Here is a 20,320-nt window from a genome sequence, read left to right as displayed (position 1 = left end):
AAAAGTTTGGGCTCACTCACTCATTCATATGAATGGGTGTAATGTGTGTAATTTCCCCTAAAAGCCCATTTAAATCTGTCACATCAGCACATGTTGCTAAAAATACTGCAACACTTTCATTTTAAAATGTATTTTTAATAACTGCAGACTGATTATTGTTAATAAAAAAACAAACTAAAAACAACAGGAGTTACATTTTGAAGTTAGAGGAAGCCAATAGCAAAGATCCTTCATCCTGCAATAACATGAAAAAAATAACAAGATATTTAACAAATTCATTGTGGAGTTAAAACCAGACAGTTCTGCTGTTGACACTGTGTTTGTTTACAGCAGAGAATGTCAGTCCAGGAACTGAAGGTTCTCTTGCTGAGTTCAGACATTGCTCTCTATGTGTGTGCGCGCACACACACACACACACACACACACACACACAGACAGACCTTTTTTTCTTTGTGTGTGCACCGCAGACAGCTAGGTCAAAGTGGTACAGCACAGCAGGGAGGCTTCCATGTCTGCATGTCTGAATTTGACTCAGTATTCTACATTTCTGTGTTGCTCACTCGCTGCACAAGACTGATGACTGTGTACCAGCCACTTGTGTCTGCATTGCATCGTATGGGCTTCTTGCAAATGCAGACACTTGCAAGTGACGTGTGTTTTCCCTTTTCTCTAACTCTGTAATTTATAACCAGCTGCACTTGAAACTCTGTAGCTGCCCCCAAACAGGTGCTGTGCTTGTTGCTGACCTGCCAGTGACCTTCGCCCACCGTGACAGGGCTGTTGATGAGGGTGGGTGTGCCTGCAAGCGCAGATACTCCAGACAGCCGAAATTGTTGTTTGGTCAGAGGTTGAAAATGCAGCTGGGTCTTTCAGGACACGTAGTCTTTTGTTACAGAATGACTGGCCAGCGGTGAAACATCTGGGGACAGATTGTCGGCACCCTGGGGTGCTTGGCCTTGACTTCCCTGGCTGGGTGCAGAGAAATAGAGGGCTTGTCTGGCAAGCAACCACAGCAACAATGTCCATTCAGTCTGTCACTGATGACAGTGATGACAGCGATGCTGCGGGGTGTGTGGCATTACATGTATTTAACCTTTATGAATCCAGAGGATTTGCCAAGCACATAATCTCTATTTGAACCACATGCAGCTTCACATTCATGGAGTTGAATGCTGTACATTCACACCTGACAGGTCACCTGTGAGCACATCCGTCTCCAGATGAGGTGCCTTGTATGAGAGCACCAGTGTTGCAGATTTCAGATTTCTGCTGTAGGTTAAGTGTTTTAAAGGGTATCTATTAGATATGCTTTTCCTTATTTTCTATCATAGATATACAGTTCCAGTGGCAGATGCTTATATTAAACATGGCCAAAGCTCAGGACCGGTTCTTACATAGTGCCTTTCTACTTCATTTGAGCACTCAAACACTTTCTTACTATAAAGCCTCATTCATGCACGTTCATATAAGTGCATTTTTCTTTTAACCTAACATTCACACATTTACCCTCCAATGAAGGGCAGCTCGAGGTTCAGTATCTTGCCCAAGGATACTTTGATGTGTGCACTAGAGGAGCTGGGGGTCAAATCGCCGACCTTCCGATTGGTGAACGGCCCGCTCTACATCCTGAGCCACAGCCGCCCCAAAGCTCAGGCTTCAGTCTGCTTTAAGTACTCAGTTTCAGGCAGTTTTTTACCCTTTGCTTCATATTATGTGAGTCAGAGTTATTTATCTTGGGCACACACCATCTCATCTCTGGCTTCCAGCACAGAAATTCCACCTACATGCTATTCAAAAATTCTGTTTGCATTGGGTAGCCAATTAGATCAAAGTTGGCTTAATGGGTGGTTTGCCTTAACTGGAATGGAGCTAAGCAGCTTTTTCCAGACAGAGGCATTACTGCACCAATGCCCATCATAAGATTCACTGGGATTATTTTGATATGCAAATCATGCAAAAGTACCCTAGAATCCAGGGACTGAAAATTTGGAGCTTGAAATGACAATGTCAGGTCCCCTTGAAATCAGAAAAAGGAGATGTACATATCTCTTTTCCTTGATTTTCATCTAAATATTTGATTTTATTTTTAAAAACTATTGAATATGGGTTTTGTTTGGTGTAAAAAAAATATTAAATAGACAACATGTTTTGCAACCTGTGGTGAACTCATTTGTATTCTCATCTCATCCTTTTCACTTTGACTTCCTTTCTGTTCCCCTTTTTTGGCTTCTCTCTTCTCACTGGCATCCTCCTTCCATTGCTGGCTTTAAACTAAGCTGTGGAAATGAAAGTGCTTTGAAGGATAAGCAGAGTACTCAAAGGCGTGATGAGTGTCTCGGCTGAAAGTGCAGATGTGGCACTAGGGAGGGGGGAAAGGTCAAGGTAGTTCAAGGCAGTTATGAGCCAGATGAGACAAAAAAAAAAAATTCAAAACTTTGATTCACTTGCGTGGATAAACTGCTTAAACTGTTATCATGTGGGAGTGTTGTTTTATTGAAAGCTGTTATAGTCTGTAGACTAGTGAATGCCATGAAATGCATACCTCATTAGCTGCCATTCTCTTCCATTTTTTGGGATTCATGAAAAAGATGCCGCATTCTTCTCTAATTCTCCTTCCAGCTTAATCGGCTGTTAGTAAACAAAGGCATTCTTATCTCATAAACCAGTCAATGACAATGACCTGGAGCAAACGGCCCATCATCTTTTAATCCGCCACTTAATACCTTCAATTTGAAACCTTCAAAAAATGTTCCACAAATCAAGCCTGTCTGCTGAAGGATGTCTGTTCAGTAAGCTGAGAGAAAGAGAGAGAAATATGCACAGTTGTGTTTTGTGCTTTACCGCATTTCAGGAAATGTGGAAGTGTTGTTGTCACAGAAATCTGTATATCTGATGTAATAAGAGATTTAATGTGAAAACATTATCTAAAATTCGATTTTTTTTTTCTTCCCAGTTACAGGAAAAGTTAATGTGATGTTTTTATAATGTTCACAGTGCAGATGAGAGCGAATCTAGTGATTTCATTTTTGGATTCTATATTTAGATTTTTTTTTTTTAATTAACCTCTTACATTGGATTTGATCAAGGAGAAAAGAGGAACAATTGTTTCAGTAAATAATTAGCATTTCAGTGTCAGTATTTGAAGTTGTTTAGGTGTCCAATCCATTGTTATGCTCATTTCTCTCTTTGTATTTTTATTTTGGGGTTCTATTACGGAGTATCTTTGTGTGATGCACAGTTCAAAATCATCCTAATTTATCTTATACTGGGCCTTAAATGACCCTTATTTAATCTCTGTATGAAAAAGGCTTCTCTCATTTAAGCCACCTTTCTTGGGATTGGCTGCCCCTCACAGGAGGAGGTAGGTGGGGCTTCTGTGCTCAGCCAGAGCCAAGAGTAGAAATAAACCTGACCTATACCAGGCTTATATATATACTGACTGCATTATTTGAAATTTTGACCATGTTTAATATAAGCATCCAATCCACGTGTGATGAAAAATAAAGGAAAACATTATGAATATACATACAGGTTGCCTTTAAGCTGATTTAAAATAAAAGTTTAAGTTGATATTCATGTACTGTGAATTAAGATTAACTATTTGGTTATCATCTGACTTTGACTTTTTTAGCATAAAGGGTTTTTTTTTTTAAATTATTTTAAATTTGTATTGGACTATTGGGTTAACCCATTCAAGAAAGTAACTCAAGTAAGGTAACGTAGGCTCTGTGCCTCAGCTATGTTTGGACCAGTCATGCGTACGTGCATAGCCTCACAATAAAAGGCCCATTTTGAGCCAGGAGAAACCCTACCAATGTCACTCCTTGCCTACCAGTTATGTAAATAGGCATGTTTACTCACAGGTTGGCATCATCACTTTGAACCATGACGTCAGAATTGATTTAGAAGTTGATGCTGTCCAAAAATCACATTGTGGATTTAAGGTGTGTGTGTGTGTGTGTGTGTGTGTGTGTGTGTGTGTGTGTGTGTGTGTGTGTGTGTGTGTGTGTGTGTGTGTGTGTGTGTGTTTCAAATTCAAAACACATCATCATTTGGTATCTTTTTTTCCTTTGTTCTTTAGGCTCAACTGCACTCCCTGTGCAGGGCTCTGCCCCAAGGTGTGTCTGGGTCTGAAAATTGTGGACTCCGTCACTGCTGCCCAGGAGTTAAGAGGCTGCACCATCCTCAATGGGAGCCTGGTCATCAACCTGCGTGGAGGAAGTGAGTGTCTGTGGTTTGTTTGGTTGAATCGAATTACAGTGTACAACAGATCAGCACAGCAGAACAACAAACACAGAGAAGTTGACATTGCACGAAACCAGGAAGATACACCATAGCGTACAATCAAACAAAGTTAATTAAAGAGGAAACTCAGTAAAATGTAACTGTGTAATGATTTTGAACATTTTAAAAGCTAAGATAAATTGTAAAAAATGAAGTAACTGCATGAGTTATTTGTGGAGCTTTTGGTCTTTTATATGAACAAAGAGATGCGAGAGACATTTAATTTTAATAGGAAAAACAAGCTCATAGTTTAATTTAGACTTAGTGTATAGCAGTGCATAATTTGTTCTTCATTTGAAAGAAAGTGCTTGTAGATATTTAATGCTTTCATGAAAATATAAAAGCTGTGCTGAAATCAATCAAATTATATTGTTTATGAAGTAAGGCTGTGGTTCACTGAAAATTGAAAACACGAATGAAGGAGAACAGTTTGTTGCTGGAAATGAGCTGTGTTTTTGCTAAGCATGCTGGAGAATCACTTGTCAGTTTTAAGGTTTCTGTCCTTTGGTTTTCTGCAGACAACATAGCTGCCGAGCTGGAAGCCAGTCTGGGCCAGTTGGAGGAGATCACTGGCTACCTGGCAGTGCGACGTTCCTACGCCCTCGTGTCCCTTTCGTTTTTCCGGAAACTCCATGTTATTCGTGGAGAGGAGCAGGACATCGGGTGAGACTCTTTCTTCTTAGCTGTTCTCATCCTTGCCACGTCCTGTAATTATGAGTTAAAAGCGGAAGGACTGACCTTTTCAAAATGTCTTTTTGTGGTAGCTGTTTCTGGTTAGACTTTCCCAAATCATACACGAGGCTTCATTGAGACGAAATGGAAGATGCCTGCAGCACAATGAGCTGCACTTATAGAAGAAATAGCAAAGGACAGACATGATATAAATTGAAGACTAACCATGCTCAGATATCCTTCTCATGTTACTCAAAGGAGCTTTTTGTACCCCAAGCCATGAAAAGTATGTTCATACCGTCTTCACTGTTTCCAGAAATTACTCCTTCTATGCGCTGGACAACCAGAACCTGCGGCAGCTCTGGGACTGGTCCAAACACAGGCTGACCATCCTGCAGGGGCGCATGTTTTTCCACTACAACTCCAAACTCTGCATGTCTGAGATCCGCAAGATGGAGGAGGTGACGGGAACCAAAGAGCGGCAAGTCAAGAACGACATCGCCTCTAAGACCAACGGAGACCAGGCTTCGTGTAAGAGCCACAGTCCTCAAGCCAGTTTTTGCAGGATGTTATTATAGCAACGAAAGACACAGAGTCGGGCTTGGTACATGCAAACATACTCATAGTTATTGTTATGATGGTCATTTCCTGTCCTGTGTTTGCAGAAGTCTTCCTGCAGACCTTTTACTGACACTGTGTAACTTGTGTAGGAACAACCAACAAAGCAAAGCACTCATAACAGCTAAACATGGTAACATGGTGATATAGATGTTGTACTCACTGTGTCCTTTCCATCATAATCCACATGTGCACAAGTTGGTTAACAGGATGTGGCGATGAAACAAGCTCAGTCTCTCTCATTTGTTGTTTCATGCTTCACTGAAGTGATATTTAGTTGGAAAAAGGTTAATCCTACTTGTTTCAGCTTTGTGGGGTGAGCAAACCCATCAAGCTGGGGGAGCATGTACCCCTTTTCCATCGATGTGGGGTTGCTTCCATATTAGTAGAACCAAATATTTTTTTTTTGGGAGCTGGTTGAACACAGATCAGGGAAGGTGTGCTCTCTGCAATTCATGACTTTAAATATGGCAGAGCTTCATGGTGTTGCTTGCATTTAGTTCAGTTTGAGCTAAACATCTTTTGAAATGGGTCTATTTACCTTTGAGGATATTTTAGATTTGTTCTGACTGGCCTTGACTCTCCTTTTTTAACAACTCTTCCAGTCCAGGTAGGTTTTCTGCCTTGTTTGACTTCTGCTTCAGAGGTCACAGAAATCATTTGAATGTCAGGACAGTGTGTGTGTAAACTGAGCCAAGAAGATGCACAAAGCCAAGCTCATCTTTCTTTACTTAAATGCTAAAGCATTGATTGCTTATTTTTCCTTAACTGAGGACCTTGACAGATGCGATAAACATGTGAAGCAGCAAAGAGCAGTGCTGAGTACACCTTTGTTGTGTCTTTGGAAAATACTGGGAAAACTTTAATTATATGTCTGTTTGAATTGTTAACCCAGTTTTTTTTAGTTATTTCTAAGGCACAGACATGTGCCCAGTAAAACAAATGAAAAAAGATTTATTAGCTGAAGAACAATTTAAATTTAGGGACTAAATAGGTGGAAGACATGAAGATATTTTCATAAATTTAAAAAAGCAGATCTTTCTCACACTTTTCTCCTGTTAACAGAGATATAAAAACCTGCAGTGTTACTCATTATCTCTTTAACCTTCATTGACTCATGGGCTTTCTTATGTACTCAGGTGAGAACCACGTGCTCAAGTTTACCCAGATTCGAACTATGAGTGATAAAATAATGATCAAGTGGGAACCTTTCTGGCCAAAAGACTTCAGAGACCTGCTGGGCTTCATGGTGCTCTATAAAGAAGCGTAAGTTCAACTTGAGTCATCAGCCAGCCGCACTTACAGTCAGACTCTGATCTCTGCAGAACAAATATTGTTCTAATCAGCTCAGATAGACTGCAGATAAGAAAAAGCAGAAAACAACAGTTGAGTTGCATCAAGTCTGACTTGTAAACAGTCAAAGTTGTGTTTTAAGTGATCAGTAAATCTGGATGTTCTTGAAACCAAGAAGCTCGGGAAACATTTTAGATTCAAAGAAGAAAATTGCACAGAACAATTCAGCTCATCTGGAAAGCTGTTTTGTTTCATCATCTTAAGGTAACATCCTGGAAGATCCTCCCTTCCCACACACACATTTATCACAGCGCTGTGAGGGTCTTTCTAACCTCAGTAATCTTTTATAAGCACCTTTTCCTCTGTGGGCTATTGGAAAAAAAAAAAATCTAATGATAAATAATTTTTTCCTTAAAATAGACCATTTCAGAACGTAACGGAGTTTGATGGGCAGGATGCTTGCGGGTCCAACAGCTGGGTGATCGCTGACGTTGACCCTCCACGGCGAGCCACAGATCAAATTGAACCAGGTCATCTCATCTTCCCTCTAAAGCCGTGGACGCAGTACGCCATTATGGTGAAAACCCAACTCTCAGCCTCGGATGAGAACCAGGTCCACGGAGCCAAGAGTGACATCATCTACGTTCGCACCAACGCCACAAGTAAGTCAGATGGAGATTCAGGTCAATCTGGTTCTTCCATCCAAGTATCGCTTTAATTGTCAAGTACTTACAGATAATTTGGATGGCTTACTGTCAGTTTAATAGACTGTATCCCCATACAAGAACTTTATCACGTGTAACTATTTTCCACTGGTTTCTGCGACCCTACCCAAATAAAGGTATTATTGGTAACTGCAGCCTTATGTTAATCTTTATAGTGAGTTTCAAGTAATTGTTTAGCTCTCTGTCCCACAGCTTCACTGTTTTGGTTCTCTGTTACTGCTTGCCAAAGGCAAATAGGTAGAAAAAAAAGTTCACAGAAGGCATTTCAGCTGCATTTTTTTAGTGTTGATCTGTCTCACGTACAAAAAGATCTGAAAGAACAAATCTCTTCCTGTCCCACTGTCTATACAGGCCACATAGTTGCTCACACTGTAACTTAAAGCATATTTCTGTGTGCTTCTTGAATGTAACTACCATGATTGAGTGTTGGGCTCAGAGTGCTTCCAGAACTCATCTTTGTAGACAAAGCAGTGGAGTTGCAGCTCTGCTAACCTGCTGCTGATGCTGTGCTTCTTGTGCAAATGTGCTGCTAAGCTCCAACAAGCCCTGTAATGACTAGCTAGGGAACACAGTGGAGCACAGTGGTGAATTCAGTAGCTAAAGAGCCAGATGGATGCAAACCAAACTTTGCTGATAATGCTGGCACTGTCTTGTGGTGTCTGGCACTGGGATGTTGGCAGCATAGACTGCATAAAAAAGATGGGCTATGACATTACCAATAGTTTGTTTTGAAGCTTTGAGCTGAGCATTTTCACCACTGCCATCTTGATGGTAGTTGCTTCTCTATGACCACTGACACTCATATAGAAGCAACTAAAAGCAATCACAAGTCATATTCTTTCATAATTCTTTGCTATTATGGGGACCATAATTTACAAATTGAACATCATGTTGTTTTCAATAAATCTTGAAACTAGTGATTGAGACCATGAACTCATCAGGTAAGTGTTTGCTGAGGTCGTGGAACAAACAAGCTTTTTGGACATTTTACCATAGACCTCTATACGGTATTACCTCTTTTTGCAGTAAGAAGAGTCGACCCCTGCTGGCCATTAAAAAAGGATGCAGGTTTAAGGCACTTAAGGGCTCATTGTGATTACTGCAAACATTATTTTTACTGCTGCTGATAGTGCAGGTACTTGTATCAGTGCTGGTATAGCAGTAGAAGTCGAAACCAGAAGCAAAGAAATAGTGGTGTTTTTTCACAGAGTTTTCTCCACAAAGTCTCATCTTAGTATTAGTCTTGGAAACCTTCTTGATGTCATGGTCCTGTGCCGTGTGCCTACCGTTTTGTGTTTTGTTGTAGGTCCTGTTTTCACCAAGTTCTGTTATGTTTTTAGTTTGTTTAGGTTTTGGTCATTTATCTTAGTTCCTATCTTGTTATTTGTTATTATTACATTTTGATTTCCTAGTTCCCTTTGTCCCTCTCTCCCCTGCATCTGTGTTCTTGTGTCTGTTTTGTCCTTTCGTCATGTCCCTGGCCTCCTGTGTTTTTGTATTGAGTTTTATTCCCAGTGTTGTGACTAGTCTGCATCTCTGTCCCGTGTCTGTGTTTCTCTTTGCCTGTTTCCACGTGTCTTGGTCCCTGTTTAGTTTCCTCTGTGTGCCAGTCCTCCGTAGTGTCAAGTCTACGTGTACCTTGTTAGGTTACTTCCTGTTTTATTTTGACAGTCTCCTGTTCCCTGTACTTTGTTTAGTTTTGCTTCCCCTATGTTATTAGTTTCATTTGTTTCACCTGTTGTACCCTGCTGTTTCCACTTGCCCTGATTACCTATTGTGTGTATTTAAGCCCTCAGTTTTCCTTTTGTTCGTTGTTGCGTCGTCATCAGTGTTTACCTTGCTGTGTGTCTTCCTGCCACTTAGTTTTGTATTTAGTTCTGGTACCGATTCAGCTCCAGTGTAGCTGACTTTATTGTTTCATGTCACTCCTTAATAAACCACCTCTGCATTTTGGGGTCCACCTTTGCCTGCCTGACATAGCGTCCATGCAGGTCATCTACTAATCAGAAAGTTGGTGGTTCGATTCCTGGCTGCTCCAGTCTGCATGCCAAAGTGTCCTTGGGCAAGATATTAAACCCCGAGTTGCTCTCCAATGCAACCATCGGGGAATGAATGTATGTGAATGTTAGAAAGCACTTAAAAGTAGAAAACAGTGCTTGTATGAATGTGTCTGTGTGAATGAGTAAATGCAAACATGTTGTATAAAGTGCTTTGATTGCTCAGCGAGCACTCAAAAAGCCATTTACCATCTTTTTAAGCTGTTGCAACATTTCCCTCTATATAATCTGGGAATCTTTGTGCCTCTGCGCTGATAAATCATTGAAAGGGCAATTAAAAACTGACAATCATTCTTGTGTGTTCAACCTAGCTGTAGTGGGTGTTGAACTCGTGGAGGTTACAAAAAGTGAGAGCCAGCCGAGGTAACCCCAAAGCGTGGCTTGTGCCAGCAGATGTGACGTTACTTTTGACGTGTGCCGCTGTTTGCGAGGGCAACGACAACAGGTATGATGGGTCCTGACTTCACTTTGCAAAGCCAGAAGCAATGTCCATCTTCTATATACAGTATTAGTTGGTAGCCGATCCTTTGGGTCCATGTGAGGCTTGTTCTGGTGCATCCCTTAGATGGCATTTTGAGCAGTCAGGTGCTACGGCGGAGCACGTTGTGTTTAACTGTGAATCCCAGGAGCTGAGGTTTCCCATTAGAATGTTGTTTATTGGTGTATATGCATGTCTTTAAAAGGCTTCATCCATGTTTGTCTACATGCAGCCCAGACAATCATCTTTCAGGTATTAGTAGCTGTGTAATATAATCACAGCACTACTCAGACATCATTAAGCGGTGCATCCTCAAGTTTCTTCTGCACCTGAATCCAAAGACTGTCCTACCAAACAAGGCATAAAAATTTGTCTTCCTTTAATCCAAACATGGAAACCAATGCAGAACCTAAAACTAAAACCGTACTAGCTTCTTGAAATACGAGGTTATCAGCTGTGAAATTCCCACAGTGGGAAAGGTCAATATCTTCTCCTGTACTAGAATTCTGCTATTTTTAGGCTCATCCTGTGGTGTTACTATCATTGACTGGTGTAGTCAGTGTGTGTGTGTGTGTGTGTGTGTGTGTGTGTTGTGCTGTTGCGCTGTTGCCAAAATGTCCTTGGCACAAGAACAAGGAAGAGAAAGACAGATGGCAAGATTTGCCCAGGGTGCCACTGACCTGCAGGGCTTTACAACGTGCAAGGTGTCCGTATCAGTCAGTCACGCAGGGATCATCAAGCTCTCTACCATTATTTAATTGTACCCTACCCTGCCACCCACAGATCATGTTGTCTGCACAGTGATGATGGTCTGTCTAGCTGGCTTCCTTTTAGACAATATATATTTTCTTCCTGATAAACCACATCAAACACGACATTTCTCAGTCACACAAAATAGGCTTCCAGCAGAGGCACATCACTCAGACAGACAACCATGTCAAGCAGGATTTGTTGGGTTTGGTTTTTTTTTTTTTTTGTTTTCTTTTTTTTTTTTTTTTCTTTTTTTTAACCCTGTCTGGCAGCCGCTCCGGGTTCCTGGCCTGTGTCAAATCTAACCAGCATGGCTCATCAGAAGGGCAAAGCTGTCATTACAAATAAGCTGTTGCTGGTGAATCTTTGCCTGACAATGCGGTCCAACCAGTGTGTGGCAAGAAACAAGGACAGCATAATTACACTGTGACAACAAATCTCAGGTCTCGGCAGCTCCTGAGGGTTCAGTCTGACATCCCCAGTGTTTGACTCTTTTCTCACGTATGCTCTCCTGATCAAACACTCAAAGCAGAGACGCATAAATGTGTAAACCTTTCTTAGATTCTCAGAATGATACTCCATTTCAGCCCAGAACACTTTTAAGATCTGAAGCATCTCTCATTCTGTCTCCCACTCAAAAATCTGCATCGCACTCAGAAATGAGATACACAGCAGTGCCAGTCACTGATCAAACCACAAGCTGGTAACCTTCTTTGCTACTTTGCAGGGCTCTTTATAATCAGCTGACCACAACTGATGCAAAATAAAGGTTATAAAACGGGAATAAAACAAAAAAACTTGCATAGCAGCCAGATTTTCTTTTTCTGGATTTAATGAACTTGACTGATCCTGCTTTCATAACGCCTCACCACCACACACACGCACGCACACGTGCACGCCTGCACACACTCATACTCATGCAGTTTGACACCACAAAATAATTGATGTTATAACAGAGGTGATTACGGTAAACTAAACTAAAACAACAACTAGCTGTTACAGTAACTGTCATCAAATTGCAACTGACTTAAAAAGGTAACCCACTTAAAACACACATTAAAAAATAAACTTAGAAGCAGAAAAATGTACCCACATAAACTAAAAAGAAGCATTGATTAATTCATATATAGTAGTTCAGGCTTACTTTACTTAAAATCTGTCACCTAAAATGCAGAGCTCTCTCATTACCAACATCAAACTATGTAATAACAAATAACAAAACTGAGGGGGAATACCCCGAGCAGGCAGCTGCTGGTCACAGAGCTAAACTTTACCAGTAAATGTGTTTCATTATTTGCACTTCAATGTGAAATGCAAATTGGATTGAAAGAGGACTTCTCACCCTGTGTTTACAACAAATGCCAATGATAAATTTGCAAGTTTCCATTCCAGCACTCATAAATATGAAGTTACTACATTTTTACTGAAGGTTTCCAAGACTAATAATAATTTTCTTTAAGTCTCTTTAACATGGGAGGAACTGGAGCTACAGCATCATCATGATCAGATGAATTTTACAAATACTGCAGCAAGCTCTATGTAAAACAAGCAGCGCACATCAAGTCAGCATAGAGTCTAATGGTGGTCTTGGAAAACAACTGATCATATTTTAAACAGGATCCCAAGTGCTTTAATGTGTACATTGAATAGAGATATTCTTGTCTATTAATTTCCTAATCCATTAAATGTGGGAGATAAAATCAGAATAATCTACTCGGGTTAAAATAAGAAAAATATTCAAAAAATGGTCAAAACCCAGCACATTTTAATAGAGAAGCTTCAACATTGTCCATACAAATATCGCATATGTATTTAACAGCCTTTTGAAATGGTTAATCACATTATTCGACATCAAAATTGTGTTTTAATCTCCTGAGCTGTTGTTGGGGATGCATGGGATGCATCGGGTCTGTGCTGAGCAGAATGAAGTATAAGGTCCAGAAAAGCCAAATGTAACATCCCTGTATAAATATGCAGGGTGTCAGGAGGTTACACTCAGCTGAGCTGTGTGGCTGCAGATAGCAGTGCTAGGACCTGTAGTTGTCCTTCCTTGCGGGTTTATGACCATGTGCCTGTACTGAATGTTGTTACACATTGCTGCGGTTAAGCTCGGCTGTTTTTGAAGAAAAAAAGTCAAGCTGTTGTCACAGGCTTGGCACTGGTGGCATCGGCGGTGTCTGCTCCACAAAACCTTTAACGTTGGCCATAACTCAAGAATGATGTGACCTAGAATGTTCAAATTCACACCATAGATGCGTCACCTGAAAATCTCACACAAGTTTGAATCTCTGTGACCTTGACCTAAAGGTAAAGGTCAGAGGTCAAGTTTTCTGAAAATCTTGTGAAGGCGATAACTCAAGAATGATGTCACATAGGATGTACAAATCCACACCGTAGATGACATGTTAAAGCTAGACCCATCAAACTTCACACACTTGATCACTGACTTTCATTTAACAGCACTTTGACACCCCCCCCACAAAAAAAAATTACAAATCCAAAACAGCTGAGTGATAGCACCTGTTCAACTGTGCTCATGTTTACATCAATATACCACAGAATATGTAGTACTGCATCTGTCTTGTTTGTTTTTGCATTCTGTGCAGTCATGCGATTCCAAAATAGTGGAAAAGCAGATTTATCTGCTGACAAATGAAAAACGACTCAGAAAATTCACATTGGGATGAAAGCAAATATTGGCTTGATCATGAAAAATTTTTGAATCCAAGTATTTGTAGTAAGGTGATTAGTTGTAACTGTTAATTGCCCTCTAAGTAGGGTGATATGTATTAGAAAAGTTAATTTATTAGCAGCAATCCTGCTAACAAGTCATAGTGTTTGTATACAGCAAACAGCCATCTGTGCTGTTTAAACACTCTGAGCAATAAATATCAATAAAGATGTCATCTTTTCTCAACCTTTCCAAATTAAAAAGCAAATGAACACAATGAAGTAAGCAGAAAGACTTGCCAAATTTGGGAATATGACCATCTGAAGAGATCACAAATGACCAATTGCACACATCCCTAACAATGAGTGACAACATTTCAGTAATATGTTTAAGTGTATATTTATAATTTAAGTATTTATTAAAATCTTCTTTGTGTATGCCTACAATCTTAGGATAAATAAGGTGATTTATTACGCAGTGTGCTTATTGTATGTATTGCTTTATTCCCTTCTTATTTTTACTTTTTAAACACCTACTTCTGTGATGTTCCCCCAGAACCGTCAGTCCCACTGGACCCCATTTCTTCCTCCAACTCCTCCTCCCAGATCATCCTCAAATGGAAACCTCCCAATGACCCCAACGGTAACATCACTCACTACCTGGTCTTCTGCCAGCGTCAGCCTGAGGCCAGCGAGCTCTACAAGTTTGACTACTGCCAGAAGGGTGAGCCATATTGTTTGTGTTGTGTGTGTGTTTGTGTGTTTGTGTCTGTTTCTGGGTCAGTAGCTTCTGTGTCCGGCACTCTGAATGCTTTTCATTAGCTCAAGAGTTCTTCTCACTTTAAAGCTCTTGACTACTACAAGCTGCTGCAGCCTACTCGTATGACAGTAAATATTTTGTGATGTAATTCTCCCCAATGGCAACTTGATATCAAAAGTCTTTTGTTAACTTGAAAAAAGGAAAGATTCTAGTGGTTTTTATTTTTAACCCAAAGTGTCATTTATTAGGGCACAATGATTTCAATTTATTTACAGTTACTGTTTTGCTTTTCAGTGAATTCTGAAAATCTACCCATCAATTTTTTTTAGCCCTTTGTCTGGGTCCAGGTACTACCTCAGCTGGCTCCTTTCAAGGTGGAGGTGTAGGAGTTCTACTCTGAGTGAATTCCTCACCATATTTCTAAGGCTGTACCCTCATCATCCTTCAGAGGATGCTCATTTCTATTGTATCAGTAGTCTTATTCTTTGATCCCTGTATATATATATATCTCATAGCCATAGGTCAGGGTGTGCATGTAGAGCCCCTAAGCACCAACATGACAATGCTTAGGGGATGAGTTGCTCCCTTGAGTGGAGGAGTTCCCGTATTTCAGCATCCGAAAACAAAAAAACAACAGAAAATTGTTACTGTACTGCATCCATTTTCAAAATAATACTCTTGATTTGTCTCATTAGCTCATTTGGCCAAAGGACTGTTGACCTTATGCTATTGCAAGGTGTATCTCTGCATTTCCCTACAGTTTTGGGCAGAATTAGATCAAACTTACATGTTTGATCACCTGATGGGTCTCCACCCAAACTGTGCTCAAGGTCAAGGTTAAATTTGTAGTTTTATGGGCAATAACTTGTGGTGGACTGTGACCCAGATGAGATACATTACTGACATTCTGGTATTATAAATCAAGCAAATCCTTTGTCTTTACAACCATGTGTCTTTGCTCATCCCTGAAAGCCCCCCCCCCCAATCACTCATTCTTTAGAGCAGCTCAGGGGCACATGACAGAAAATCATCAACAAGATCTATCCAAAGGGAGTCTTAACAAGGTTTCTGTAGGTGAACCTGCAGAAAGATCATTAATGGTTGTCTATACTGCCCTCTCATTTGTTTCTGATAGTTGAGGGTTTTTCCCTCAGTCCAGTTAGGCCTGTGTGTGACAGTGGTGTTTTTTGGTTATCGGCTTGATACCCACTCCCTTTCCCCACAGATTCAATATCTCAGGAGGCTGCTGCCTCCTCCATCTGCACCTTTGGACCTCCCATGGTGGAGGGAAGGGATGGTGGGGGGCCAGTGGTTGCTCTTACAAGAGAAACTGACTAATCAAAAGGAAAATCTACTGTTTAATGATATTCCCAAAGGAAACAAGTCATCAAAACCAAAACACTGGGCTGTTTTGTTTTTTTTTTCCAAAAAATTGAGCAGCGTTACATAAAACAACCACAATCACCAAGAATGGAGTGGAAAAGTTCCTTATGATAGCAATAACATATAGGTGCATGTTTGTATCTGTTTGAAAATTTTTCAGGCAGAGAAGTGCAACAGTGTGTCTGACTTCTTTCTGAGTCTGTTTAATCTTCTCCTAACAGGAACAGTTTCACTCCCTGCTCGCTAACAGGAAAATTAGATTAAGTTGTATCTTTTGTTAGGGCTGAAACGCATAACTGAAAACTACATGAAACGTGGCACTGAAAAAGTCTTCCTCTTGCTTCATTTCCAGTTCGGGAAAAGTTCATAGCTTGGTTGAATTATTTTGGTCGTAGCCTGGCATGCGTCGGTGCCTTTCCATCAGTGCCAGTCTGTGTTAGCACACAATCAAGCCCGATGTTTCCCTTTTTGAACTCCCGTAACGCTCGCTCATACAGAGATGGGAGTCTGCGGGGAAGTCGTGTCACTTGCAATTTATCTCCACCAGAGAGGGTGAGGACCCGGGGATGACAATGACAGACATGCCACCCGGGGGAGGGCGGTGGGGGGGATTGTGCATAAGACTGTGTTGTGTATCTGTTTATCGCGCCTGTCATCTCATTCTGTCTGACTGAAATTTATTTTTCATTCTCTGCTGACTGCATGTCACTAGGGATGAAGGTGCCATCACGGGTGCCCACTCAGGTGGACAGTGACGAGGAGCAGAAGTGGAACCAGACAGAGGAGCAGGGCCAGGGGACACGATGCTGCGCCTGTCCCAAAACCGAAAAGGAGCTCAAGAAGGAAAAAGAGGACTCGGAGTACCGCAAAACTTTTGAGAATTACCTTCACAATGAAGTCTTTGAGATCAAGTAAGACTCCTGACAACAAAGCTGTACAGGAACAATTATATTCAGTAAAAATGTCATTTTTCTGGCTTTAATTTTTTATGAACCACGTGTCCTCTGGAGGGTTATTTTTTTAAGGTTTGAGGCAGTTGAAGTAAACCAAAAACACTTTTAGATTTTCCTTTCTCATCCTGACATCATCAAAACTGAATTGAGTTCAGCATCACTTTCACTTTAGTTCCCAATACAGTGAAGAGTTAATGTAAAAACAGTTCTTATTTAGTATTTAATGAAGTAGAGATTTAGTTAAAACTTCCTTTCAGATCCATCTACCAATCAGTTGCACAAGCAAAAATTATATTTGTAAATACATGCTATACACAATTATTCTAATTGGCAGTAAGAAACTAAATTTGAATTAGGGTGTACCTCAGCTAAAAGAAAACTTCACTCCACAACTAATCTACAACAGATAATCTGTTTGGGAAACTGAGCCAAAGTTTAGAAAAGTGGTTCATTGACCACATGTAATAAAGGGTTTAGGTCTTTTTTTCCTCCTGCAGCCACACCAGAAGAAAAGCCAGCTGTCCTAGAGGGAGGGGAGAGATGTCCTTTAATGAAGGATTGCCGGATTGAATCTGATGTTGGAAAAGTATGTTTTTAATTATCTTCTGTAAAGAACTTTAAAGTTGACTTCCTTTGTGTAGACGCGCGAGGCAACGACGTGCTGTGATGGGCATCGCCAACCGAACGCTGCCCTTCCTGACCACCGCCCCCAGCCCTCCTGCCGGTATGACCGTCCCTGTGGACGAGGATGAGGAAACCTTTGAAAGCACCAAGACTGTGGTCACGGTCCATGCCAAGGAATCCACTGTTATCTCCGGCTTGCGCCACTTCACCAGCTACCAGATTGAGGTCCACGCCTGCAACCACCCGAACGACCCAGCCCGCTGCAGCATGGCGGCGTATGTCAGTGCCCGCACAATGCCTGAAGGTAAAAGGAGCCATCACTAGCGTTACTGAGGAGCTTGTTTATGTATGATTGAATAATAAAAGTGGAGGGTTGTTACAATATTGTTTGTATCTTGATTTTGGTATTGGTTTCAGATCCTTCATATCTGAAACAACATGTTTTAGGCATCAGCCACAACAGGCCTAGACTCCTACAATCACTAAATGCATATTTAGTGATTGTACTGGTTGGTTACTGGAGGTTCCTGGCTGTCACTGTGAAATCGCTCACAAAGAGTGATTGTGCAGATTACTGTGGTCACCTGTACTCTCCATGGAAGACACCGACTTGTCTGCAAACACTTGCCAATTACTTGCCGAGGAGTATTGAGTAGGAAGTGGAAATGGAGAACGTAAACCACTGCAACCAACACATTTAAAAAACACAGCTTTTATTTTGAAGGGGAAATGTCTCGATTTCCAGTTTGCATCACTTTTTTCAGAGTTTCAGTACCGATCAGTAGTTGGTGAGTGTTTGCAGGCAAGTTTGCAATGCACACTATGGGCATCCACTAGCAACAAATGCAATCGCAAGGAGCTTTTCGGTGCAGCACCATATACCTCTTTGGAACCATCTTCACATAGTGACTACCAGCAACCACTGGCCAACCTGTCAGTTTTTTACCTAGTAAGCCGTGATTGCCATGGACTCTCTCTTTAAACTAACTTCCTTCTGACTGGCAATTGCTTGCAAACAGAAGGCTTGAAAAAAGCCCAGAGTAGTGAAAACTGTGAAACCGTGTTTACAGCAGTGTAAAGCCGGAGATTTTGGTTCACAGGGATTACTTTCACATACACTGACCTCATTCTCTGAAACTTTGGCAATGTTTAATGTGAAAATACATATTGTAATAGTATATATATGTGGCATAAAATAGGTATAGCAGCATAGTAGGTCAACTTTCAGTTTAGAGACCCCAGGAAATGGGCATGTGAACAATAAAGTTGCCACAGACCTGTCTTTATTGCCAAAACTGATTGGTTCTTGAACAGTAGGAGAAAGGGAGATACTGACGTACAGCGAATGTCTGCAGTCTGTACCAAACCAAGGACGGTTCTGCAGCTCATCTTTTATTTACTCCAAACAAGCTCGAGTCTTAACGGAAATGCGACTCATGTCGTTTTGTTGTCCGCAGACAAGGCCGATGACATCTCGGGTCTCATCAAATGTGAGGTGACAGAGAACACGGTACACATCACCTGGCAGGAACCGCAAGCCCCAAATGGTATGATCATCCTGTACGAGATCAACTACAAGCGACTGGGTGACTCTGAGGTGAACACATGCACACACTCACACATCCGTACATGCATCTGTCATGGCATTATTGTCTTAGTATATGTAATGGTTTGAATCTGGGATGGCAGAGTTCACTGCAAGTTCACACCAACGCAAATGATTCTTACAGAGAGCGATTTTTATATTCCCCCTTTTCATTAAACATAACAGCTTTGGCTTTCAATGGAAAACAATTTCGGAGAAACAAATTGTCCATCTTAAAACTCACCATGCAGCACAGATGGCTAAAAGCAATGCTTATTACTTGATCTGTTGGTCCCACTAATGTCATTTGGTTGATAACCTTAATGGAGAAGCAATTTTAACGGTGCACCATGTTTTAGTTGCCATAGAGATCAGTGAAGCAAAACATCTGGTTGATGCTGATGATTTTATTTGTAGTGGAAAACCAAAAAAAAACCAAAACAAAATACAATGTGGATGTTTTGTGAAAAGATGAAAAAATAAAAACATTTAAACACACAGAGAAGAAACAAAATGAGTCAAAATTAGGTTTTAAACTGTACATACTTGAACCACCATCCTTCTTCTGCAGGAGCTGCACTACTGCGTGTCGAGGAACATGTACAAAACGAGCCACGGCTGCAGGCTGAAAGTGATGCATCCTGGGAATTACACGGTGAGGATCCGGGCCACCTCGCTGGCTGGAAACGGTTCGTGGACTGAGCCCACGTACTTCTACGTTGAGGACCCAAGTAAGTAAACAGACTGCATTCAGATCCAGTTTTAGGTAGTTTCAGTATTAATTTTCATTATCTGATGAACAATATGCAAAATTTTGGAGTGTTAATAATAAATTACATTGGTTTAAAATCTGCTTTTAAAGGAAAAATGAATGACCATGTACACGGCACATTTATTTATTCATTGTAGACTCACCACCATCTTACAGGAATGAATAAAAGTAAATAAAAAGTAAAGTAAAACATAATAAACATGTATTAACAAACATAATTCAAACATAAACTCTCACATATGCATCTGTTTATTTTCATCATCTCGAGTCCTATTAAGTTTAAGAGTGTTGTTAATTACAGGTTACTCTCTTACTCTTCCATGCTTTATAAAAATATTTCCATAGGAAAAGGCTATAAATTCAAACTTTTTTGTTTTATTCTAAAATGGGAAAATAAACTTATCTATAGAGTATTTCATGTGACAACAGTCAAATTTTCCTGTTTTTATTTGTAACAGCATCTCATTTGCATGATTGCCACCTTTTTTCTTTTGTGTGCGTGCGTGTGTGTGTGTGTGCACGCACTGGTTTAATTTGAGATTTTGAGCTATAGTGTTTTCTCTTAGACCAATACAAAGAAATTAGTGCATACTTGAGAGATAATACTTCATTTGTGTATTTTAATATCAAATGCCAGAAAATTTGTGCAAGTAATCATTTGGGGATTACTGTGCTGAAAACGTGTGCAAATCGGTG

General features: G+C 40.6%; 1 protein-coding gene across 2 annotated transcripts in view; it reads left to right on the top strand.

The window, feature by feature from the left end:
* insra (insulin receptor a) overlaps positions 1 to 20,320 on the top strand; it is a 61,368-nt gene that overhangs the window by 35,164 nt on the left and 5,884 nt on the right. For both annotated transcript variants that reach the window (XM_030751274.1, XM_030751275.1), the window contains exons 4-13: positions 4,082 to 4,221; positions 4,803 to 4,947; positions 5,273 to 5,487; positions 6,714 to 6,840; positions 7,288 to 7,529; positions 14,104 to 14,271; positions 16,403 to 16,601; positions 17,285 to 17,571; positions 18,725 to 18,864; positions 19,424 to 19,583. In XM_030751274.1, the coding sequence (XP_030607134.1) occupies positions 4,082 to 4,221; positions 4,803 to 4,947; positions 5,273 to 5,487; positions 6,714 to 6,840; positions 7,288 to 7,529; positions 14,104 to 14,271; positions 16,403 to 16,601; positions 17,285 to 17,571; positions 18,725 to 18,864; positions 19,424 to 19,583 (1,823 nt within the window). The remainder of the gene's footprint in view (positions 1 to 4,081; positions 4,222 to 4,802; positions 4,948 to 5,272; positions 5,488 to 6,713; positions 6,841 to 7,287; positions 7,530 to 14,103; positions 14,272 to 16,402; positions 16,602 to 17,284; positions 17,572 to 18,724; positions 18,865 to 19,423; positions 19,584 to 20,320) is intronic.

The sequence above is a fragment of the Archocentrus centrarchus genome, chromosome 17 (assembly GCF_007364275.1).
Source record: "Archocentrus centrarchus isolate MPI-CPG fArcCen1 chromosome 17, fArcCen1, whole genome shotgun sequence".
Lineage (NCBI taxonomy): Eukaryota > Metazoa > Chordata > Actinopteri > Cichliformes > Cichlidae > Archocentrus > Archocentrus centrarchus.
Note: the sequence above shows the minus strand (reverse complement) of the source record. Positions and strands in the feature narration are given on the sequence as shown.